Below are 25864 nucleotides of genomic sequence, written 5' to 3' on the forward strand. Positions count from 1 at the left end.
ATGGCTAATGCTGCTGTATTAGGAACAAAGAGGGTGCTGTAGCAAAAACTTCTTGTGCTAAGAGATGTAATTTGAAACAGTGATATTTAAAGCATTGCAGCTTTTGAGATGATACAAGTTAAAGCATGAGTTCCCAATGAGCTCTGCTAAAAATAACATTTTCATGTGTGTCACTTTGGACACACATCTGCCAAACAGCACAACTGCATTTGACAGAATTTATTTTTTTTTTTTCATGTACACATAGATGATGGTGAAAGAAAGTCATGGAGTCTTGGACAGCATGTTGAATACACTAGCAGCCTTATTTCTCTGAGTATAGAGCATGAATTAAAGAGGCATGTGAGGTTTATATATTGCACATGAAAGCAAATGCAAAGTTAGGGCAGATTTGTGATCTATCCCGTGGTCTCTCAGAGCCTACGCTAAGAGAAAGCCTCGGTTGATAAGCCTTTATTTTGGCACAGGGATAATGTTGTAATCTAGACCAAGAGGGATAGCATCTGCAAATGAGACAGAAGCAAAGTCGTTAGATCCCTTCATCCACACACATTCAGCCCCCACCCCTCCCCTTCACCTTTTCCATTTCTCACCTCTGCTGCTTTCGCTTTTCCTTCATCTCGCCACGGGAATGTATCCAATCATGCCACTCTGAAATCATTATTAAAAATTCCATTGTGTGTGTGTGTGTGTGTGTGTGTGTGTGTGTGTGAGAGTGTGTGAACGCACAGCGGGGGCTCTGAATGAAATCAGTTGGGGTGGTGTCGTCGTCATTCAGACAGTATCTGGTGTGAGAAGGGAGTGTAAGCGGCAAGCTGCAGCCGCTGCATGTCTGAGCTGTGGGTGGAGGCTGGTGAAAAGTGGGACAGTGGCTGATGAGAGCACCAGGGTCACCTTTGGGCCAGCCCTCACTCTCAGGCTTCAGGGCTTTTATTGTCTTATTTTATTTTTTTTTTTTTCTTCTTCTTTGTCGTTCTGAAAATAATGGAACTGGACTGAGAGGGAGGGGAAGGAAAATTGCACCAAATCGAAATTCACAGACAAGGAGGGATGGACAGATATTGGGCTAGAAAGAGGAAAGCATTGAACTTTTTTTTTTCTCTAATGGCAAGGTTTGACAGGGATTAAGGGAGGGAATAGGGGAATTAAGTGCACACTATTGGAAAGAATTTGAGTGGTGTGTGTGTGTGTGTGTGTGTGTGTGTGTGTGTGAGTGTGAGCTGCTGTTAGTCAGCGGTTGTGAGCCTTCATATTTGACTTGGGAAAAATATATTGTTAAAGTGCATGTGGAGCAGCAGTTCCTCTTGATGTCAAAACATACAGAGGGTAATAAAACAAATGACAGATTGTATCTTCATATTCTCGGAAAACACAGCACACTAGCTCAGTGATATTCAGTTATATTGTGCCATAACCATCTGCTGCATACACACTCTTACAGTGTAACTATCACGGCCGTAAAGTGTGTACTCAGGGAAACAGATAGGATGTCCCAGATAAATGAAGGCTCATAATCCTTCATGCAGCAGCAGTGGAGACATCCACTCGGCCTTTTGGCCCTTCCCTGGGGATTTCGGGTCATGTTTTCTTATGTAAGTCTGGCAAAAAAAAAAAATACATACTTGTGCACAGCAAAGCTCGTCCGCCCTGTTTCTCTGTCTGCATTAATAATTCCTCTTACTAACACTTTTTGCCACTGTTTTGCACAATTTATTAACAGCATCACAGTTTATTTATTTATTTTTTTTTTTTTTTGGTCACCATAGTGATATGCTCCACCTGCCATTTCCTTTTCCACACCAGTTCGTATTTGCAGTCCGTGCTCCTTTCAAGTTTCTTTTTGCTTCCTCAGATCATTTTCCACATATTAATGTTTGGTCAAACCCCAGATTTCTGTAATTACACCAAATGTCATTTCCGTTGCCACCCAGCGAGCTCACACAGCTCATTAAGAACTGCCTGTGCTGGGATGATGCTCACATAGCCATTTGAGCTGCAGGCTCCAAAAGATACCAGTGGCCTCAATTTCATGTGGAAACAAAGAAAGATAGTAAAAAAGGGACACACTTTTGCACTCTGGAAGTCAGTCTGCTGAGGGAAAAACATTCTATCTTCGGCATGAATATAAGTGCACCTGTGAGCTTTCTGCCGACACAGCGGCACCCAACAGGGTTTGTTGTTGTTGTTGTTTTTGTTTTTTGCATCTTCTTGTTAACAGAAAACAGCATATGGTGAAGCTGATGATTGCAGTTACTGACCTACCAGATGTTGCCATTTAGGACTGTTTCTAACAGTTATTTTCAGAAACAATTCATCTGTTGATTTTATTTATTTATTTAGCTTTTGACTGATTTGATGAATAAATGGAGATTTATTCAGATTCTTGTTTCATCCTATGCACATAGAAAATTTTGTATTCATACCCACACAGAGAAAAGGTCAGGGCTCAAAGACAAGGTGCCCTTCTATGTGGTGTTTGGATCTACTCCTGGTGAGTGGGTTTCCTTCAGGTTCTCCAGCCTCCTCCCAAAGTCCAAAGACATGCAGGTTAAGGTAAATGAAGGCTTTAAAATTTCCAATAGGCGCAAGTGAACGTTCTCTATATGTCCACGCTGTGATAGACTTTTGACGCTGCCCTGTCTCTGCTCGTGACTCTGCATAGAGAAGCGGAATAGATAATGGATGGATAGGTGGAAACTATGTGATTTCACTTTTCATTTGGCATTTTTATTTCAAAAGTGACACAACTGAAACATGAAATGATTGATGATTTTTAGCTAAATCTCTGTTTGGCCAACCTATAAACGTATTATTGCAGCTACAGGTGTGTAATTTCCACGTTTCCAACATTGGACTTTGTATGATTTTCTGTAACATCTGAGGGCTATAAAATTTCCTCCTAATCTAAATAGTTTCAGTTAAACCATCTTAAAACAGGACAGCTGATTCTAATTCTGCTCATTTGTGCAAATGAGCCTTCCTCTTACTCTCCTGAGCCATTTGCAAGCACTGTGGTCCATATGTAAACATCTGAAAGCTGTTTATTTATGAGCTTTAATGCTCATATGAAGATGAGTGGGTGAATCCCTAGTGGCATTAAAGTTGGGGAAACTCTGCGTGCTAAAGTCTTTGTGTTTTGAAAGGGAAAAAAAAATGATATGCAAATATTTATAAATATATATGGTGTGCCTTGGGAAAGCCCATCACAGCTGGCGGTTCGTTTACATCAGAGTGGCTGATCATTGCGCATGGCAAATTGACAGCAGAGGGACAGTTGACATATTTATATACTCACTGAAATGACATGTGCAGGAGCAGTGAGAAAGGGGTCAAACTGAATGTGCTGATTGATGAAATGAAAGCTAAGCAGAAGTGAAAAAGAAAAGTTATTTTCTGCAAAGGTTTCCAATAATTACCGTAGGCTGTGCGGAGTGAAATGCACACATGCAATTTCAAGATGTTTTGACCAACTTTTGTTTCTGTCCTATTGTGTTCAGCATAGATACATTCTTTTTCCCTGCATCATCTTTCAAAAACCTTTTAAGTGTTGATCCTCCTCTCTAATGGGCAGGTAAAGTAAATGGTGAGCCTCTTAGTCACATCCTTAAGGTATCTCAATTTACTGCATTTCATCTTGTCGGGCCTCCCATAGATGCGGAGGCCAAATATGTTTTTAAAGGAACATATTACTCTCCTGCAATAGAAGGAGCTCACTGTTGTTCAGGGCATTCCTGTTGTGTCGCTGATCTCAACATGTTGCATAACTCGACACCTTCTGTCAGCAAGTTGCATCACCTTCAGAGGCGACGCCTATTGGAATAAAGCTGTTATGAATATGTGAAATCTGAGCTGAGTGGATGTTTGGAAGTGTAGCTGAAGGTGTATGTACTTATGGTCATTGTTTTTCAAAATGTCATTCATTTTTTTATTTATTTTTTTTATTTATGTAATGTATTTAACGAAGCTGTCGTTGAGCTAAACAGAAGGTGAACAAGAATAGTCTCATTGACTAGTGACAGGTTCATTATTAACAAGCTCTCCGGTGCTTGGCTCAGAGTAGTACAGTTTATCCTGCACAGAACAAACTGCATGCGGTCAGCGTTGCATTGAACTGTCCTGCGTCTTACGCATCAGATTGTCACAAATTAGAAGACAGGGGAGTTGATGAGCAGCTGTTGCTTGCCTGTCTAGTGCACGTGGGTGTTTAGCTTTTAGCTTCAGGAAAGTGAAGCAACTTTTTAAACTGTAAATCACGGAGCATATTACGTAAGAGCACAAGAAGTCACCTAGGTGTCTGAGCTCCTTCCCTGTGTTGCACTATTGCCCTGACATATTGGTCTCCTTGGTGATTTGACCACCAGAGATGTGTATTAATTCTGGTAGAATTTAGCTCACATGTTTTCAGTCCAAGAAGAATAATGTACACAGCACTATTTGAAGCAAATAAACAGCATGCTTTGTAATAATTTAGCAAAAAATGAAAAGTACAAGTGTGCTCGGTTCAGCTCTCCATGGGCTGGTGTGCGTGTGTGTTATTAGGCCAAGGTGGAAAACATTTTTTTTTTTTTTTTTTTCTGAGGTAATAGAATTTTATTACCAATTTAACATTTGAAGCTGGATTGATCAATAGTTTTATCTCAATAATGGATCCGATAATTGGCTGCTCATAGTGACAAAGCCACAGATGTTAAATAAATGGCGGCTCATGGTTTTGTTTTTATGGTCTGCTCTGGTGACTGTGAACCGCCTGCTCAACCTCAGACATCACGTGAAGTTAGCACTTAGTCGCTGTAGTGTCTCCAGATGTAATTTTAAATGGAACATTTTCACATTAGTGTCATAGGGAGAAAGGGGAAAAAGATTCCAATTTATTAAAAACATCTTCAGCCTGAACAACCATACAGGTTGTTTGTTGCAGCTACTGAATTTCTGTGACTACAGTGGCAGGCGTACCGTATCTTTGTTCCCATTACTACACTCAAGAAAGGTCATGGCTTGGCTCGCCTTAGGCACAAAACTACTTCGTTAGGTTTGGAAAAAAGATTCTGGTGTGGGTTCAAATTGCACTTGCTTTCAGTGAGTTCGCCTGCGTTGCCATTGATACAGTTAGGGTTAGTTGCAACAGGGTTACATTCAGCAAGCAGCATGGTTAATAGGAAATCGACAAGTGCATCATGGGTAGAAATTCCTGTTTGTTTGCTCCACCTTATGAGTAAATATTGGCAGGAGTAACTTGCTTGAGTGCAAAAGTAGTCACATCCCAATTCAATACGTTGTCAAAACAGTCTATTCTATTATTCTTTGATCTGCTTCCTGGCTACTTTGCTCAGCTGGATGCCCAACTCCTACTTCTCAACTTATTCCATCTCACAATTATTGAGGCCACTGTGCTCCTGGGAGCACTCAAAGCTTTATAAAGGGTTTTATACACTCTCCCTGATCTATACATCAACACAATTTTAGCACAGAGGTGTGCAGAGAGCTCCCTCGGCTTTGTAGCTCAGTTTTCGTCCTGACATGCAGTAGGAATTGAAGGACCTCACACACACACACACACACACACACACAAGTGAGTGCCTTTATAAACTGTGTCCAATCAGTGCCATTGGCTGACTTCAACCACATTCTAGACATAACTCAAGGATAAGTAAAGCAAAGGGAAGCATCTGAGCTGTGTGGAGGAGCCACAGCAAACGGCTGCTTTTGTAAAATAATTTTAAACATGGGTTATTTGGTGCTGAATGATGGGAAGTCGCATTCATTTGAAATCAATTTAAAAGTGAGTGAATACTTTCTGAAGCAACTGTAGGTTTATAAAAACCCATGGTTAACTATCAGATGAATGCAGCTTCAGCCAGACCTTTTTATAGTAACATCTAAACTGCATGCGTTCTTAGTGTGTGTTGTAGAGATGCACAAACAAAGTAAATTTCCATGTTATAATTATATTAGTGCTGGTACGTGTTCAGTCAGATAGCTGGGCCAGTGACCACCAGCTCGAGCCTTTTTCTCAAATTCCCTTCACTCATCCTCCACACCCAAATATGGATTTACTCTTCCTCCGTCTTTTACAGCTCTCTTCCTCTTCTATTCCCTGTAGCTTCTCCTTAGCCTCAGCCAATCCTCTCTGGTGGTCTTGTGCACACAGGATTAGTCATTAGCTCTTGGTTTTCTTTTCCCCCTTCACTCCAGAGACCAAACCCTGCCACCACTCACCCGTTGTCTGACTGTCCAAGGATCCTCTCCAACACTCAGCGGTGCGAGATTGGCCCCACATGGCCGGTGGCGAGATTAGACGTGGCATGGCGGGGCTCAGTGGGCAGCCAGCTGACACCAGCGAAGTCAGTATAGAGTAGTCGCAGGCAGGAAGCTGACATTTCCTGAGATTTTCTGTCACTGATGCATAATGGAGTAAGCAGGTGATGGGGACAGAAGGGGCATGATCGTGCCAGGCTCACCAATGTGTGCGTTTGTCCAAAAAGAGAAGCGTCACTTGAGAGAGAATGGGAAGGTCTGTTCAAAGAAGGCCTTGGTGTGTTGCTCAGTCATTATAATTGTTTTCATATCAGCTTATCTCACCACGCATCAAAATATAATCATGTTTGTATGGTGTTTCTGTTGAGATACAGAGTCCCTTCAGCGTATGGTAAAGATGGATTCTTCATGTCTTTCCTGACACAATCCCCCCATACTGCATGAAATATGAAAGTCATATGTCAGTGCATGGGTCCCTCACTACATACAGTGGCCTTCTAGCACAGCCACGCTGTAAAAAGGCTCCAGGGAGCAAATCCATACTCCATGTTCATCATAACAATGACTTTCCGAGTTCGGCTGAAGACTCATTACAAAATGTCACTTCATTGTTGAGCTGCAGTGGGAGGCTGCAACACCAAGAGCAGAATTTTCACGACAGCCAGTACTTTTCCTAACCCATTCTCTAGTTACAAGTTAAACAATGTTAACTGTTACAATAGCTATGGTAAACAATTCTCAAGCTGAGTTAAGAAAAAGAAAAAAAAAGTGGTGCTACTTTATAATTAAATTAAATGACAATTATTTCTTTGGTTAGATTAAGCTATGCAAACAGCTGCTCTAGTAAAGTTAAGATATGCTAACTTTGAGAAAATCTGGAGCTATTAAATAATTTTCCGTTTGGTGACCTCTGAACACACTTCTACTTCTAATATAGACTTGAATTGACACTGCAACCGCGTAGGCAGACATTTGATTATATACATTTCCAGGTAATGCAGTGCAACAGCATGATTCTTTGAGTCATTTTTTTCTGCCTGACAAATGTGAATTTGTCTTTGTTCCCAACAACCTAAAGAAGGTGATTCATTCTTTTCTACCAGCTCGACTGGACAACTGCAACTCTCTGTATGTGGGCTTAGACCAGAGATCGATACATTGCTTACAGCTATTCCAGAATGCTGCTGCTTGTCTCTTGGCAGGAAGGAAAAAGAGGGATCACATCACGCCTGTTCTGCTCTCCCTCCATTCTTTTGCTTACATTTAAGTCTTGCAATAAACTAGCCGCGTGCTACCTTTCTGAACTCCTTCATCTCCACGCACTAGTTAGAGAGGTCAGGTCGACCAATCATCTGCTCCTGGATGTCCTGAAAGCTAAGTTCTCAACTGAGGCTCTGCTGTGGCTGCCCCTAACCTCCTTGAAGACCTTCCACTCCATATTAGATGTCCCCTGACTCTGAAACGTTTCACATCGCTACTGAAAACTCGCCTCTTCTCTCTTGTTTTCCTTTGAGTTAAGAATGGCATCATTCCTCCATTTTTTTAATCATTATATCATTTTAGTGTATTGTACTTATTTTTAAAATTTTACTATTTTTATGATATCATATTGCTGCCTACCTGTCATACTTTGACCGTGAAGCACTTTGGTCAACTTGTTTTAAATGTGCTACATAAACAAACTCTGACGTTACTTGATCCGACTCCCCGTTGTTTAGCAGTTAGTGTCTAATGTTGTCTGTCCACAGTGTGGTGCTGATTACACAGTGCACAGTGGGTTTATCAGTTTTGGTGTTTTTTTTAGCTACAGACCAAACACTATGGGAGTGGTGAGAATTGATTATGAGAGGGAACATTGCAGGAAACAAAGCCAGAACTGTTAAAAGACTGTTGAAACTCTGAATAACATTAACTGCAGAAAAGGTGGCTAATTCTCTGTGTGTTTTCTAATTCACATTCATAAGTGCTATGACCTGTTGTTAACTAAGAAGTATTTATTAAAGCTTCTCCTAAATCAATGATACAAAACAAAAGTTTTGTTTTTTTTTTTCTAGTGAGAAATGATTGAGGCATTGACCTCACATTATATCTGAGTTTGGTTACATTTATCGGCTTAAACCTCTCACATTTGACCTCCTTTTTAAAAAAATAACAGCAACAGCATGTATAATACATAGATATTTTTTTACTTTATAGACATGTTGGCAAAAAAATGGAAGGTTGCAGTAAGCTAGGCTGCCCCTCTGAGTTTGCAGTTAGTGGTACCATAGCCTTGCAGTACAAATTATATTATACCAATCTGTTTCATGTCATCCTTTAAGTAACCGCCGTTGTGTTTGGTCTGTTTTTCTGTGAACTATAAACAGAAGGGGGCTGTTACCACGTGTCTACCATATAACTGGCTCGAAATTGCATCATTGATGATGTTATTGGCTGTGCGTGTCAAGCAATGAACCATACAAAGAGTAAAACAAAGTCTCTTCATTTTTATGTCACGCTAATATTTTCCAAGCCCTCAAACAAAATCTCGTAGCTCTGCCCACAACAGATGTGTTCCCTGGTGAAATGTGTCCTTTGGTCTTTCTAAGAGATAGTACATAACTTGTGACTGAAGTGCTTGTAAATCGCTCAAAGCAATAAGTAGCAAAATGAAAATGGAGACTTTGAAACAACTGTCAGGTAGTGAAATTCCATGTGAACACAAAAAGCCTTTTTCCTGCAGAACAGCTGCTGCTTTTCTGGCTCGTATGTCCCTGATAGCTGAATGATCTCTCAGATTTCTCACTATATCCGCTAATATCCAAGTCCCAAGATAAGCCTGAACAGATTCAAGTGGAGAGTGAAAACAGTTTTGTTTTTTGTTTTGTTGTTTTCAATCAAATGTACCAGCCAGTAAATGCAGAATCCATTGGCGGGTCAAAGAGATCATTTTAATTTGTTAATGAGTGGAAGATGCAGGCGATTTGTTTTTACGGTCATCAAGGGTCAGCAAAAGCTTTGAAATGTCCATTATCACAGCCAAAGTGCCCTAAAGCTTTGCATTAGACTCCGGGGTCTCCGGGGGCCACTGGCAACCTTTGCCTGGCATTTTCTTACTAAATATTCACATTTAGGGGGAAGAATTACCTTTAATTGACTTCACAATAATCCAAATTTTATTGTGTGCTGATCTTTTTTCTAGCACTTCAGGTAAATATAAATATATAAATACATACATATATATATATATATATATATATATATATATATATATATATGCAATTGCTGCTTACAACAATCCCTTAATCACTGTGCAAAGAGGAGAAGACGCACACAGTGGATTTGTATCAACATTGATTATGAAGATACATGATCACTCGACCACATGCATAAATGTGTATCAACCTCAGGCAAATACAAATGCTGCTAACTTATCCTGTTCTATTCCTTCCCATATTATTTATCGATTACCAACATTCTCAATCCTCCTGCTTTTCATTCAGGACCTTTTGTTCCCTGTAGAGATTCACAAAATGAAGGAAAACACACACGATCTTTCTGTATAATTTTTCTCTGTCACTGTGTGATCCCTTCTTCCTGCCCGGGGGGGGGGGGGAGGAGAGAGAGAGAGAGAGAGAGAGAGAGAGAGAGAGAGAGAGAGAGAGAGAGAGAGAGAGAGAGAGAGAGAGAGATTTAAAGGGCCATTTCACAGTTTGTTTGTTTGTAGACAAGGTGTTAAAAAGGCACAAAACTTTTGCTCTGTGAACCTCCACTGAGACTAATCGACACGTCGGACAGCTGTCATCTCTGCCACAAGGTAATACAGCGTAAACCCACAGGCAGTGGGTAGACAGACAGTGAACAGGTTCAACTTTTCCCCTGTACATTTATGATCCCAGGCTACTCAACAACCGAAAGCTGCTCGAAGGGAAGTTGGAAAGCACTCAAACAAAACATTGTCTGCGCAGTCTAATGAGCCCTGAGGGTCATCCACAATCATTGCATCGAATGACACACCGTTTAATTACCCTGCAGGTGTAGTCAAACATAGCATTAGCTTACAGAAACAGTTATTAGTCAGCTGCTGTCCTATTTTGGGCACTTGCAAAATGGTAGCCACAGTGGTTGCATTGCATTTCATTGTGAAGCACTCACAGGCATGGGGCACACCTGACTCTCTTGGTTTAGTTGTCACCTGTGAGGGCAGGACATTTATGCCTTGTTTTTCCAATTTCATGAAACACCCAGCATGCCTTTGTGCAACCTGAGAAGTGATCTTATGAGTGAGTATGCCCAAACATCTCTGAGGGTGTTTCAAGTCAGTGCATGCCATAGATCTTGTTAGTTTTGCTATATCATTACATTTTTCTTTCCCCTTTTTCTGCTTTTCCCCTATTTGGGGTCACCACAGGAAGTCAGCTCTGTGATTGATTTTTACGCAGGATACCCTTCCTGCCACACACCCCTCCATTTATCCAGGTTTGGCACTGGCACAAGCCTACCGCTGGTTTGTGTTATGTGTTGTTTGTGGCTGGGGTTTGAACCCAGGGCCTCTGCATGCAAAGCACACGCTCTACAACTGAGCTGCATCCCCCGGCTTGCTGTATAATTACAGCATAATGAAATTTGTCATAGTATATCCTCCGATGCATTGCTCCAGCTGGGCTTCAAGTTGCTCTTACAAGCTCCATGGGATGGGATATTTCTTGCAGAAGAAGCGCTCAACAAATAAGAGCACAGTTTTCCACAAGAGTGGACAGAGAAAGAGTCTTTCCCTAATCCTGTAGGGAATGAAAGCAGCGGGTCAAGTTATTTCATATGTTTAGCATCGTCTGTGCACAATATATACAAACTGCTTGTATTTTTATGTAACAAGTTATGTAAAATGTGTGCATGACACTCTGCAATATGACTGTAAAAGTAATGAGTTCAGTGCATAAGTATATCAAGTATTACATGGTTAATGCACAATGATTGTTTTTGATATTTCATGACTGATAAACTGTTCATCAGAGTGACGGCATGTGGGAAGAATCTGTTCTTGTGTCTGGCTGTTTTTGCGCACTGCGCTCTGCAGCTCCTGCCAAAGGGCATGAGTTGGAACAGGTTGTGTTTAATACGTGAGGGGTCTGCAATGATGTTTCCTGCCCATTTCCTGATTTTGTAGGTGTGCAAATCGCGGGTAATGGGCAGCTCTGCACCAAAAACCTTTTCCTGCCTCCGTGGCTACGTTTACACTCGAAAACAAACTGTACAGACTTTCAGCTCTTTCAGAAATGATCTCAGTCTCAGTGGTTATTATTGTTGTCTGGTTGTGTCCTGTTGCTAGTGATGTCCTGCAAGGGTCTCTATGCTGACACCTACATCTGAATCGACTGTAAACCATGGCTTGTTGGAAGTAGAAAACGTGTTATCTGTAGTTGCAGATTCAAATTCTCACCAGTCTTTGGAGTCAAAGCAGTTCATTAGTTCCAGCTTTGCCTTGTCAATGCATCTCTTCACAGCCTTGACCACATGCCAAGGCTTAGTTTCTTGTAGCTAGGCAGAAGTGTTCATTCCTGAACTTATCCTTTTTTTTCTTTCTTTTTTTTTTTTAAATCAGGAAAGACTATTTTTCATTCTGGTTATCTGATCAGCCTGGTAAATAATGTTACACTAATTCAGGTTTGATTTTAACCCTTCTACAACCAACTATGTCGCCAGCGGCAACGGCAATCTTTACCCCGGTTCGTCGGTCGCGCTGGCAGCTCAGTGTGGATGAAAAGCAGGCAACTGTAATGAGCCGTTCAGGGTGGATTCACAGACCAGAGTCAGCCTTGAGGGAAGCACGAGGCAACTAAGGTTAAAAAGTCAGCTTTGTCCTGCAGAACGCAAAGAACCAAAGAAGAAGTCTTGTTTATTTATAAATAGAATTGAAATTAAGCAGAAGCAAAGTTACAGATGATTTATTGGAATATATTAAAAAGAAAAACATTTTTCTGCTTAATAGACAGCAAGCGCTCTGGGCCAGAGTTGGGGCTTTGTCAAAATGCATTAGTAAAATCAAACTGAAAATAGATAGAAGTCCTCTTTAGAGAGGAATAGCCTACACTGCTTTCTCCCTGTGTTATTTGAAGTCTAATGTGCCTTGCTTTAGGCTAGTTCAGCATATTTCCAGATTAAAAGAATCTTGTCTGGGATACAAGAGAAGGGACTGTTCAGAAAAAGGGTTGGGCAAATACAGAGGAAGTAAGGCATTAAAGCTCATTCCACAACTTGTCATTGTTGAAGCAGTTCATTGTGAAATGCTTTTTGAACAATACTGTGCTGTACCACATTCAATAATTTCCAGAGTTGATTTCCAGGGGTCATAATAATGTAATGTTTCAGTACAAAAAAATGTAAAAAAATAATAATAATAAAATAAATAAGTTTTTTTTATTTTTCATTTGTTCTCAAATTGAAAACCTAAAACATAACACAATTCATTGAACAAAGGATGGTTCTTTTTAAATAAAACATACCCGGGTCTAGGTAAGAAAATAAAAATAAGTAATAAAGATCATTTCACTCTTCCAAAAGAGCAAAAATTTAAAAATGTTATACTTTTGTACAGGTGCTACAATAGTTTTGCACACTGAGGGGTCACATTTGACCTGCACCTATTCAGATGGATTTCACCTCCGCCAGTGTGTGTTAACTCAACGTAAATGGTGGCTTTTATGGAATCTTGAAACTGTGAAAGTCTGCAGGCCATGTCTGTGTGTGCTCTCTACGGGACAGAGGTTACAGAGTTCAAGGGGGGCCTTGAAACTGTCACCTGTCATGACACTGGTGTGACACTTTGGCACTGTGAGGCGGAACAAACCTGAGCTGTCACCCGCTCTGATTGCAACAAGGGGGAGAGTGGTCTTTTCTTCCGAGTTTGCTTTCACTGAGGACACCACCACAGTATTTGGAAAAGAAGAACAAGAATTTCATCCTCACAAACACATTACTGAAGGCTGCAGAGGTGAGTGCTCGGGAGGACACAAAACCAGCCATCATTCTTGACTCTGTCAACGAAGGAGGAGTGGATAACCTGGACAAAGTAACAGGCACGTGCCGCTGAGGGAGGAGGACTGCCCGCCGGCCACGCCTGCCGTTCTACAATATCATTGATGGATCAGCCTACGATGCTTTTGTTATATGGACTGGGCTGAACCCTACTTGGGGGAATCCTCCAGATTCTTTTAGGTGGAACTTGGAAAGGCCCTTGTTACTCCTCGCATTGAAAAGCGACAGCACCTTCCTCACACAGCAGCTTCAGCAGCACTGGCAAGGGCTGTGCAGCAATCTGAGCCGAGCCCTGACCAAGTCCCACAAGAAGCCAACACAAGGGGACAGGGATGAAAGCGATGTAACTTCTGCCCTGCAAAACAGGGACAACCTGCTGCAAATGTGGGCAACACGTGGGCAACTTTCACACAAGGAAAGTTCCTGTTTAAATTTTCAATAAAACATATTTAAGTCACTGTGGCTGCTTATGTAAAACAAGACATGATATTGTGAAATAGATGACTCCAAAAAACGAATTTAGCAAAACCTAAAAAAATGCTGTCTCCCTACTCTTGCATTTATTAATGTCAGATAGGCTTTTTAACCACTCTAAATAGATCTGTGGTTCAAAATTTGGTAAAGACACTTAACATCAGGGAATTCTTGAGGTGGGTCAAAACTGACCTTTGCTTTAGTGTGGTGTTATTTTTGGTAAGTTCAGAACACGAGTGTATTCATGCCGAACTCCTCAGTACAGATACATTCGCTATTGTACCCCTGATGAGATGGTTGGTGGGTGGGGGGTGTATGTGCCTCCTGTCTGTGCTGTGGCTGGAGGTCTCAAAGCATGTATAGAAGGCGTTGAGGTCATCCAGTAGGTTGTCTGTAGAGCTGATGGTGGTCCTGTAGTCTGTGATGTGTTGGAGGCCTGGCCACATCCGCCCAGAGTCAGCAGTAGAAGGGAAGCCGTACTGCCTCTTGGCCACTGTGATGGCTCTCCTCAGTCCGTACTTCACAGCTTTTTGCTTATGCCTGATCTGAATGCAAGAGACCGGGCACGCAGCATCTTATCTTTGGATATGTCATATTATAAATGTGAATCAAGAGAAAGCAGCTTAGCACTGACTTAACTTCAAGAAAATAACTCCTGGTATTCTTCGTAGTGATACATAATTTTTCTTGAGCCCGTCCTTGTGTCTTATCGCTTTCCCAAGGTTACCAGAGAACCAGCGGAGTCTTCACACACTATGTCATTAAGCTTCATAAGTGTAGTTGTAGATATGTCATTAAGATTTGTGCAAAACTAGGCTGTCAGCTTCCCCTTGCCTCCAGTCCTTATACTCCTGCAGGCTAATTGTTTCCTGGCTTTTATTGTTAGCATACAGACAGTGGTGCTAAAACGTCATCTTGAATTAAATTGCTAAGTATGGTTTTGTCAAAGCAGTTATTAACCATATTCAGCCCTAACCAGAAGGTGGGTAAGAAATAATTTGTATCTCTAAAGATCAATTTCCAAAATGAAGGTTTTGGTGCTTACTTTACTCATTTACTTCAGTATGTACCCACCGTTTCAAAACTACACATAAATCGCTGTGTACATGTGCCCATTTGCCTTCAGATTTTTGAGCAACCTGAACTGAATACTTTTGCAGTGCTCTGGTTGACTGCAGATAGGTGACAGGATTGAAAGACAGTCACTGAGCCATTCAGGCGAGAGGAGAACGGAATGCAGAGTCTAATCCTCTCATAGCTGGGAAAGATGAAGTTTTCAAAACATAATTCCTCCTTTTAATCCATTCAGAAAGGTTCTGACCCAGTTGGCGACCTTGTTCGTGGATTGGTTAATAGCTGCACGGTCACTGCTGTTGGCGGTTGTACCTGTCTGCTAGTGTGTCAGGCTACTGTTGGATTTGGGGCAGTGAGTCAGAGGTCGCCTTGTATGTGTGGTGCTTAAGGCCTGAACCTGAATTTTGCCTTGTGATAAGAGTTTTATTTTCACCGACCTGTTCAGGGGACCAGGAGGATTTGACGATCAAAACTGACCTGCCCCGGCAGCCTTTTCTTAATCCACATGCCCCAGAAGCATCCCACGGGGAGGTGCATGGTTAAACCGATCTTTGAGTCTGCTTCAGAGTTAGTGTTTTGACTCAGTTTCATACTTGCGTGTGTGTGTGTGTGTGTGCATACTGCAGTGTGTGCAGTCTCAAATAGCAAAAATCTCATCTTAAGCTTTATTTTCTTTCCTACTCAGTATTCATGGTTCTTGGTTGCAACCTTGATGAGGTCATTAGGGTAATGACTCAAGCTTTCGGATGTTTGGTAGTTAGTTGTCAGAGTGTGAGAGGCAGAGGAGTTGGCAAAAGGCAGGTCCAGGCAACCAACACTACACACTGCACTGGAGAATGTCAGACCTTCTGCGTGATGCAATGTTTTTCACATAATACTCCCAACTGGGTTCCATTTTGAGTTACTTTTAGAATCTTGAATATTAAAAATTAACTAAATGTGTTTTATTAAATTTGCCTTCAGCTCATATTTCATGTGTATAATAGGCAAATTCCTACATTTTCTTTGGTAATCAGGTTCCATTATTGTAAGAGAGAACACCTTTCTCAAAAACATCAATATAGATGTGGAACCATAGTGAAGTAATTGCTGAAGAGTCTTAAAACTTCCATTCTATCCACTCGCTGTAAAAAGAAGAGATTGAAATGAAGTCTATGGGAAATTGGCCCTACCTCTCTTTTCCTTGAATCCCTCAGTAAATGTCTTCCTAATGTGTTTATGGTCTATCTCCCTAGTTTCAAGTCTGCAATACAACATGTTAATATTTTTAAATGATGGTCACATTTAGAGGACAACAGACCATATGACAGGGAATGTATTAAGGGGTGTGGCTACTGTGTGATTGACAGACTGCACCAGACAATTAGGACAAAGTACAGAACAAGCAGAACAACAAAAACCCAAGGTAACTGATGGACAAATTACAAACCCACGGCTTCAACAGAATGACAAGCCAATGGGTGACATAACGGTGGGTGTTGTTTCCAGTGATCCCACAAGTTATTGAACATTGACATGTAAGAAAACAAGGATTTTCAGTATCCAGCCTGTTTCACCACAGTGTGTCTATTTTGGTCATGTTCAGTCTGACTGAATTCATTTATTCTGACGGGTTTATCGCTGCTTTGCTCTCACGTTTGAGCACAATCCAACCACAGGTTAAGAGAGAGTCATCTCTCTCTCCCACATTTTGACCCAGTCACACCGTCATTAAAGTTGTTAGAATATGGTTCCTTTCCATCTGTTGCATGTTTTTTTTTTTTTTTTTAGTCATTATAATTATGATCTTCTAACATGATGGTTTGATTGGTTTTCCTTTGGCCACAGCAGTACTAGCGTTCAGTGCGTTTACCTGCCAGTGCCCACCAAGCATCTTGATGGCATCATTACTTTTACCATGGTCATTATTGCCCCATGCCTGATTCATTTAGTCATTTACGTCATGAGAACAACCGCCCTTGGCTCACTTTTTGGAGGAGCTTGCCTTCTCCTTGTCGCCCTTATGGCTGACAGATGACATTGTGAAAAGCGATATGGTCTCCAACAAGGAAAAAAAAAAAGAAAAGAAAAAAAAAAGAGGAACAGAAATTGAATCCTGGCCTGTCGGCAGCCTCATCTGTCATCTTTTCAATATTGATGTCCATTATGTTTATAGATTATTCTTTGGCCCAGCTCATCCTGTCAAATCGGCCACTTGTGGCAGCGGCCCGTTGATAATGTCATTCTGATTGATGGGTTTCATAGTTTAATTGTCAGCACGGTCTTCTTTTAATGGAGCTCCCCACACAATGGAAAGATTACATCTCAGATGAGTCAGACTTCAAACTGTGTGTACCAGTTGCACAGCGATACTCATGCAATCTGACAGTGCCATAGATTCTGTATCATCATCCTGGGCCATTATCTGCTATTTGGCTCATGTTCATTGCTTCCTGTATCACCTTTCATGGATCACATGTCCCTTTTACAGGAAGAAAACAGCCCCCAGTAAGATTTATCACGCCCTGCCAATAGGCATAGTTTTATTTGGCTGGTTTTGTACATTTATTCTCTGGTCTGTACACAGATCTTTTCAATGCAATTACTTCTTATTTGATTTGTAAGGAGTCATTTATTAGGTGCTCCCCATCGAAAGCTCTCAGGTCTAATACAACCACCCTGCACTGTCATTTAGGTTATAATGTCCAGTATAAGGTTTTTTTACAAAGTGCCAGGTCGACTACCGTCTGTAATTAATTTGGGGGTTGTGGTTTGTGCTGTTGATAGATTGTGTTGTATTTCCATGTATTTCAGTCAGAGAAGAATATAGCGATCTGCCTAAAAGGTGTTTTACTGCCCTGCTGTACATTATAGGAAGTTTATGTACAAGTAAATTTGCATTTATGGCCAATAGGGATGCATTAATAAGCATCCTTATTGGCTTGGTACACATGTTCAATAATGTAACATCTTATGATGCTACACCACGGCCATCACAGTTTCCCGTGTGATACAAATCAGTTCAGTTGCAGTCTGGACCTCCTAAAGGCTGAATCAGTAACACTAGTGAGCCATGTGGGGTCCACCACACATCTGCCTCAGCGATCACACAGACGTGCTGGATGTATCAGCTTGTGTCTCTTTCTCGTCCCTCTCCTCTCGTCTCCACTTCCTCTCTCCCTGGTGTGTTTGCAACCAAGGTCGTAGTGGTCCTGCTCTGTTTTCCAGGGGTGTGTGGGCTTCATTCATCATCCGTATGATAGCCTCACGCCAGAGTGCCCTAAATCTCTATGCTGTGTGTGTGTGTGTGTGGTTGCAAAAAGATAGTCTCTCTGTACGCTGCTCAAATGAATGATGTTTCCCCCTTCTCACTCTCCGTTCTCTCTCAGACCTGATTCTTTTTTCCCCTCATGTGTGTCTATATAAAGAAAGCCATCAACAAGCATGTAAGTGTGGGTCTTTGCACATGCTGCACAATACACTGTATGTTCATGTAGACATAAGCATACACGCCACTTGATTTTGTGGAGGAAAGAGAGGGCGACAAAGAACAAACAAACACAGAGGAAAACCAAGGAACAGTCACCCCATCAGTCCATATTGCTGAAGAAACACCTCAGCTCTGTATCACCAAGGTCTGTATCACCTTTTCACATCTGCACAGTGCAATTTTCCACTTATTCTTCTTTGCAAAAAGTCTTAAAGATGCACAGGTTAGGTGAAGACAACGACATGTGGACTGAATTGATTCTGAGGTTGGTTTTTTTTTAGTCACACCAGTGTTACCGCCATAATGTGGGCTGCAGAGACCACCAGGTTTACTGTTGTTAGAGCGCATTTTTATTCAGTATGCCTCCTGGCAAACACTGGCCCAGACGTCACTGGAGGTTTTTCAGCAGCCATATAACTATGACAGGTGAATCACCCTGGCAACAGGGTCTCCCTCCTCAATCATTAAACCCTGAAGCTCAGTCAAAGGACTCACGACAGCCTGTTTCACTGCTTCTCCGAATGTACGAGCAATGAACAATATTTCTAATTTCAGCATTTCGAAGCAATACGTAATATCAGCAGGATCGCTGGTGTCCTATATTATAGGCAGCTTCACTGCAGACAAAGTCGATCCAAAGGCATGGGCAAACATAAACAAAACAGATTTGCAGTGGCCAGCACGAACATAAGTAAACTGATCTGAAAAAGGTGTTTGAGCTTGTGCTGACTTCCAGCTCTGAAATAAAACCACACAAAGAAGTTTAAAGATCAGAGCTTGTGCTGATTGCAATTTGATCTAGTCAAGAAATTTGTGGGTGTGATCAAAGTTTAAAATGTTTGTTTGAGAAAATGCTTTGTCTGGTATTTAGTGTTTCTAATGACGTCACTGTAACTGTCAGTGGGTCAGGTACTTTAAAGAAGCAATTCATTTGCTTTGCTCTTATTACATAGCTAACAGTATCAACGTCCATCTCCAGATGTTGAAATTAACGCCAGTGTCTCTCCTCCTCTCTGTCTTTTTTCTAAGAACGTGAGCACTCTAAAGAGCTAGCGCTTCCATTCGTGATTAGCTCTTTCCTCCAATCTGCCCTGAAGACATAGAGCTTCTCAGAAGACGTATTATGACCTCCTTTCTTGTAGATGAAATGATGGCCGAAGCTCTGGTGATGCAACAATCACCACCAACCCCATATCATGGGAAACCTCATTTGGCAACAGAGAAAAACGCTCTTTAAATCTTCGAAATAGGCGCTCTGAATATTAAAAACAGGTGCATTAAATTTTAGAAACAGGTCCGTTAAATCTTACAAACAGGTGTGTTAAATCTTGGAAAGAAAGAAAGGACAGCTCTTTCAAGTTATTTTATAGAAACTAAAACAGGCAGCATATTTTTTTTTTCCAAAGGTTTAAATGTTAAAGCAACGTAACACACTAACAAAAATGTGAATGAGCCTTTCTTTCAAACTTTAATAGTTCTTACTGCATTATGTTTCAATTCTTGACAGATTCATAATCACTGACATCTTGCCTTTTGTCCCTTCCTTGGCACAAATCTAGTTGTTTTGTTGTAATTCAAAAATCAAACAGTTAACATCTTTTGGTAAAATCAGAAATGGTGGTGTTTTGTACTTAAATTCACACACAGCGTTCGGCCCCAGCCCTGCATCACTGAGTCACACGAGGTGATGTTAGAGTGCTTTTTTGGTCCATAGTTATAGAAAAAGAAATACCTTGTAAAGAGCATTTTGCACTTTAAAAAGAACTATGGCTGTAATCAGATTTATTAAAAGAAATATTACCATAATGCAATCCATTTTCCCTTCCAATTGTAAAAGGAAGTCATTTACAGTGCAGATGAACCTCAGCTAAAATCACTTCACACTATGATATAAACAATTTACAGAAGCCTTTACTCCATAAGTTAATGTACAAATTGCAACGCAGATTCATTGCTACGATTGTGACATACCCATTTTAAAACAATTATCATAAACCTCTTTTATGACAGATATATTTTTTCTGGCTGGCTGTGCAGAGCGGCAGTTGCTGGTTCCGTTTCACCAGTTACAGCAGCAGAACCAGCCAACCAGTGCTCCTTCACACCAGAGCGACTCAGCCAGCTGCTCCAGTTAAATGAGTGTTGACCTTGTCACGGCGCCTCCCTCCCCTCACAGTAGCCTCGCAGTCAGACGCTTCGCATTTTCTGTGGCATCCTGGTGAGCACACGTTTGGTGTCGCCAGGAGAGTCACAGCTTTGAAATGCAGAAGTTACTGAAGTTACTGAATTCTTTTATGTTTTTTCTCTTTTTTTATGTATGACGTTGTGTGCATACATTCGTTTATATTATTTACAGCACCGCCAAGCCTCAAACACCAGGAACAAGATTAGAGATGCTCTTTAACCCCAAGAGGAAGCCTCATGGCACTGTTGTGACTGAACCACAATTTTTTGCTCCTCAGTCGTTTTATCCCCCTTATCTCCCCCTTTAAGTCATCAATTTACTTTAATCTCGTCTCCTCTTCATATGATCACTCTAAATTTTTCCTCTCTTCCTCTTTCTTCCTCCCTCCCCTTCACTGTTGTGCAGAAGTACCACAAGTACTAAAACACTCCCACAGAGAAAGACGTGCTTATTAAATTGAGCAGATTGTAACAAAGGGAACAAAAGGCAAGAAGGGATTTGTTAGAGTTGAAGGTAAGGGTAGGACAGAAATCACAGAGGAGGTCAGTCAGGTCTGATCTGAGGGTGGATCGATACTAGGTGGGCTGTAGGAGCCAGTGGAGGTGAGGGGGGGGGAGGTGTGAGTGGGGGCTAATCATTTCAGTCATTACAGAGCTGTGTCTGCTGATTCCAGGGATTAGCAGACACAGAAACAGGGGAGATGTTGTGTTAGTGCTACAGGAGACTCTATCAGGGATTTGAGGAGTGGAAAACACTGCTTGTCCCCACTCACCTTCGGTAATTGCGCCTGTGGTACCATGTGTACTAAGAAGTGTCAGCGGCAGTGTGATGCAGAAAAGGGCAGAGAGGAAGAAGCTATTTTGGCATTTTGCGTCGCTCTGCCATACATGCATATGCATTAGAAAAATCAGTGTTGCAGAAATCCGTATGGTAAGATCGCCCGCTTTTTCTCTTGTGTGAAGTTGTAGAGGAGGAGAGTGGTAGGAGAGCTTACATGCATGCCTGCCCACAAGCCTTTATGTGGAGCTAGTTCTTCAACAGAGTACAGAAAGCCTGGCTCTCCAGTGCCTGTAAGGGCTCTGTGAGAATTTCACACACCGCAACGTACAAGACAGGTGGAAAAAAGGGAAATTATATGTACGTCAGTGGTCAAAGATCCACACCTAGCTAATTCAATCAGCAGCAGTTCCAATGCCGACAGAGGCCTCTCCCCCACTCCGATGTAAGACACAAAACAAGCCCCTGTAATTGAACTGTCATGCACAGTTGAACACTTTTGGACATCGCTGACAACAAGCCTCGAAACTATATAAATCAAGAGACTTGGATTTGTAAAAATAGATTTGCATTAGCGGGCTTTTAAAAGGGAGGAGGGCTTAAATCTTTTCGCATCAAGATCAGTTTACTTGTCAAGAGCAGTGGAACTTGGCCTGTGAGCGATACTGTGAGTTATGTAACGTTTTCTGTGGCTTGGGAGGAAAGTCTGAAATATGAACTGGAGTGGCAGAGATTACAGATTATAACAGAAAGACGGCTGCACGAACTGGGGGCATAGAGTCAGAAATAAATGTATATTTATCACAGCATACTGTTTTCTCATGAAAATTATTCAGTGTCGGGTCCAGGGTTGGCGCATTGCAGAAAGCTAATGTCACTCTGTCAGATGTACATTTTAATTAATATAAATTTACCTAGAATTTCTATAACGGCTTGTGTAGTATCATGCAATGAATCATTAAGCATTAAGTATGTTAGATGTATTTTCCTTTCTTTTCCCCTTTCTGGCAGCATCTCCTAGATGGAGATATTCCTACATCCAAGTGTCTTGGTTGCAGGTGCAATGGAAAGTAACACCTCAGTCTTGAAAAGAATATCCCAGACACAGCTAGCGCTCAGCATCCCAATATATTAATCAGTCTAACGCGTCAGTCTCTCTACAGCTTTCATCTATTATATCCATCCTTCCTTCTAGACTTCTCAGTTTTACTGTATGTGCAAATATCTTCGTCCATGAAATACTATGGAAAATGTGGCAGACAAAAATAGAAGTGAAAGAAAGCAAGCATCAGAAGTATTTCTACTCAAATGATGTTCAATATATTGTGATGCTGAGCATCATATTTTAGTCAGGAGAGGTGAATAAACATCTGTTGCCATGAACAAAACTATAGAGAACGAAGTTCAGGGTCAATAAGACCCGATCATGATGTCGTCCAAGGGTAAAGCAAAGAAATTCATGTGCTGTATGAATACTGCTGCTGGTTCTGGTGAAGCGGAGGAGAGAAAGCTGGAGAGCTGCATGCGGAATGGACTCTGATGATCCCAGTCTGTCACCGGATATGAGGACTGGAGGTGGATGGTGCGGAGGAGGGTCACAGAAACAGGCACTGAAATGGCAGCTGACAGCAATACTAAAGTGTGGCAGGGACAACGCGGTTGGCTGGTTGAGACTGTGGGCGAGATCTGATTCTGTTACAAAATACACCTGAAATCAACGTGGGGTGAAAGAGGGAGAGTGCAAAAGAATTGTAGAGCACAGAAGAAGGAAGATGATCTTCCTGGTTGAAGTCATAAAACTACCACTGAACACCAAGCTTTATTTCCTAAATATGACATTATGAGGATTATGGTTTTTGAACATGGAAACTCTAGACACAAGTGTAACAAATGTACAAATCTTACCAAGAATGCCAAACATCTGACAGTGATAAATGTATATCCCAAAACCTTTGATATCATATTCACTCCTAAAGTCTGAGGCTAGTTTCTTACAATTCAAACATGCATGTTTATCATTGATATGCCATTTTTGAGAAAAGCTCATACTAGCCCATACAAACAAATAAGATTGCCACACCTTTTTTTGTCATTAAATATTTGTCATCACATAAATTAAAATATGGCACAACAAATAAAAAATCATTGGATAAATATCTTTAGAATATGTAAATGTAAAAATGTGCACATTTTACATATATATATATATATATATATATATATATATATATATATCAATAATCTACATCTTGATATGTCTAAAGGATGCATCTGTATAATGATCATTAACTAACTTCATATCAGAACATATATTTCACGTGTACATGAAGTGATACAGGAGGCCGCACACATCCGTCACAGGCTGACGGACAGTTTGACAGACCTTGTTATACTGATGAATTGTGCAACCCAGGAACTGATTGGTTTGTCTCAAGGCGAGTGGGACTCAATGACAAACTGATATTTCGTTTTGTTTTGCAGCGATGAGGTCTATGATACCAGTAGGTGAGACAGCTGGTAGAGAGATGGCTCACACAGCTCATTATTTTTAATTATCTCCACCTTTTCAGCTTAGTTACCGGCGGCTTTGCACAAACTGCTGCTGGTCTGTTCTGTTACACCACAGCCCCATGAAACTAGACAGCAAAATGTATTTCCACAACAAAAAAGGCTTTTTTTTTTTTTTAAGCCTCCCCTTTGTCCTCAAGCAAAAAATAAATAAATAAATAAAAGCCTTCCATAGAAATTTTCCAGAAATTTTAGAAACACATGCAAGAACCTCAGTGAAAGACGACGTGGCACTAACTTCAGATATACTTAATTGCAAAATTACAAATAAAAGGATTCACTGAAAAGGTTTTTGCGGTGCAGGCTGAAATGATTTGGCATTTGAGCTGTAACGGTGGGCTTCTTGCCAGCGTGGCTTCACACCTTGTAGTCTTGCCAGTCCCATGACCTGAAGGTAAAGCTGTGAATACTAAATGTACATCTTACCACCTGATTGCAAATGTTCTGCAATCAGAGGACACTGAATCACTGCCGTGGCTGCTTTCCAATACCTGCAGCTTCAGCCGTTGCTTCAAAAGGGAAAAAAAACATCCAAAGTAAAGACAGGATGTTTGAAAGGAGCTTAACACCAACACAACACGGCAGAGGAAATTCTCATTCTTGCAGACTGCATTGTGTTTTTTGGACACAGGCAAAAGAGACATAATGAGGTTGTTGGTATAATCTGACCCAAGAGGAACAAAATCTAAGCTGGGTGTTATGAGCGAGCCACGTCCCATACTAACCAGATTCAACTATCAGAACGTTATCTGACATTGACCCTAATATACTTTAAGTCAAACCCAACTTAAGCTTGACAGTGCAAAATCAGGTTAAACCTCTCGACCACAGTTCTTTCCATTTCATCCCGGATGTCACAAGGGATCACAAGAAATAACAAAACGTTGAGAAGTGAAAGTAAGGAAGGCGACACATGGGAGAAATGTATAGCATCTTTGCATGTGTGCATGTGTTTTGGGAAGATGAAAGATATGACATGGGGAAATGATGCCAAGTTGTACCTCTTCATCATCGTCGTTCCGAAGCCATTCTCGTGGGACGGAGTAAGTTAAAAATAGTCCTTGACTAATGGAGAGAGGGGCCGAGGGGGAAAGAGAAGAAGAGTGAAAGTGTGCAGAGACCGGAGGAATCCTCTGTGGTAGGAGAATGCAATTTGAGATTGGCCAGATTGCCTCTTTTTTTTATTTATTTCTTTTCTTCCATCCATGAGGGGGGATATGCACCGGTGGGGTCCCTAAGCCGCCATAAGCTGACGCCAGTACCCACACCGCCGCCAAGGAGTTGTCGCGCTCACAGTGTGAGAAAATCAGCGCGATGAAATAAAAGAGGGACTCCAAAAAGATCAGCGGGGATTTGAAAGTGATAGATGGGAGTCGGGTGAGGAGAGTCTGGGAAAGAGGGGAGGAGGGTGGAGATGGGGATGGAAGAGTGAATGGATGAAAGCGAGAGGTTCTGTGGGATTATGGCGGTATATGGCAGAATGTATATGCACTGTTGTCTAAGGCTGATTTCTCACGGCCACACCACATTGTACAACGTGCATTGTTCATGGCATTTTTTTGTTTTTTACACCATCTGAATGAAACAGCTAGGCTTTCAAAAAAAAAAAAAAAAAAAAAACTAAAACAAAAGAGAGACAGGGATCTTGGATGAAACATGGGGTTACATGTTTGGGTTTTTGTTTTATGTCTTCCTTCTGTCACTCTCAGGAGGAGAGGGCTCAGCTGAAGCAGGACAGAAGGAGACATCCACCTGTGACATTTGCCAGTTTGGGGCGGAGTGCGATGTGGACGCAGAGGATGTTTGGTGAGTTTCCGAAACCAAAAACACTGGCTACTTCTCACTGTGTAAGGCAGGTGACACCAGTTGACCCCACATGACCAGGCCCAGTTATCCTGACAACTTTCCATTCATGCTTTGGTATGTCAGAGTCAGTCTGAATGCTGTAAATTTAGATAAAACACAGACTTTGTATTGTTCACACCCGCTGATGAACACCCACTGAGGTTTAGTGTATGGCTGACCATTTCATTTAACCTCAATTACTA

At 41.4% G+C, this 25864-nt stretch overlaps 1 protein-coding gene across 2 annotated transcripts in view; it reads left to right on the forward strand.

Moving 5' to 3' along the window:
* Positions 1-25864, forward strand: part of tmeff2a (transmembrane protein with EGF-like and two follistatin-like domains 2a) — a 108935-nt gene that overhangs the window by 65163 nt on the left and 17908 nt on the right. For both annotated transcript variants that reach the window (XM_029530875.1, XM_029530876.1), the window contains exon 5: positions 25526-25622. In XM_029530875.1, coding sequence (XP_029386735.1) covers positions 25526-25622 — 97 coding nt within the window. The remainder of the gene's footprint in view (positions 1-25525; positions 25623-25864) is intronic.

The sequence above is a fragment of the Echeneis naucrates genome, chromosome 21, assembly GCF_900963305.1.
Source record: "Echeneis naucrates chromosome 21, fEcheNa1.1, whole genome shotgun sequence".
Classification (NCBI taxonomy): Eukaryota; Metazoa; Chordata; class Actinopteri; order Carangiformes; family Echeneidae; genus Echeneis; species Echeneis naucrates.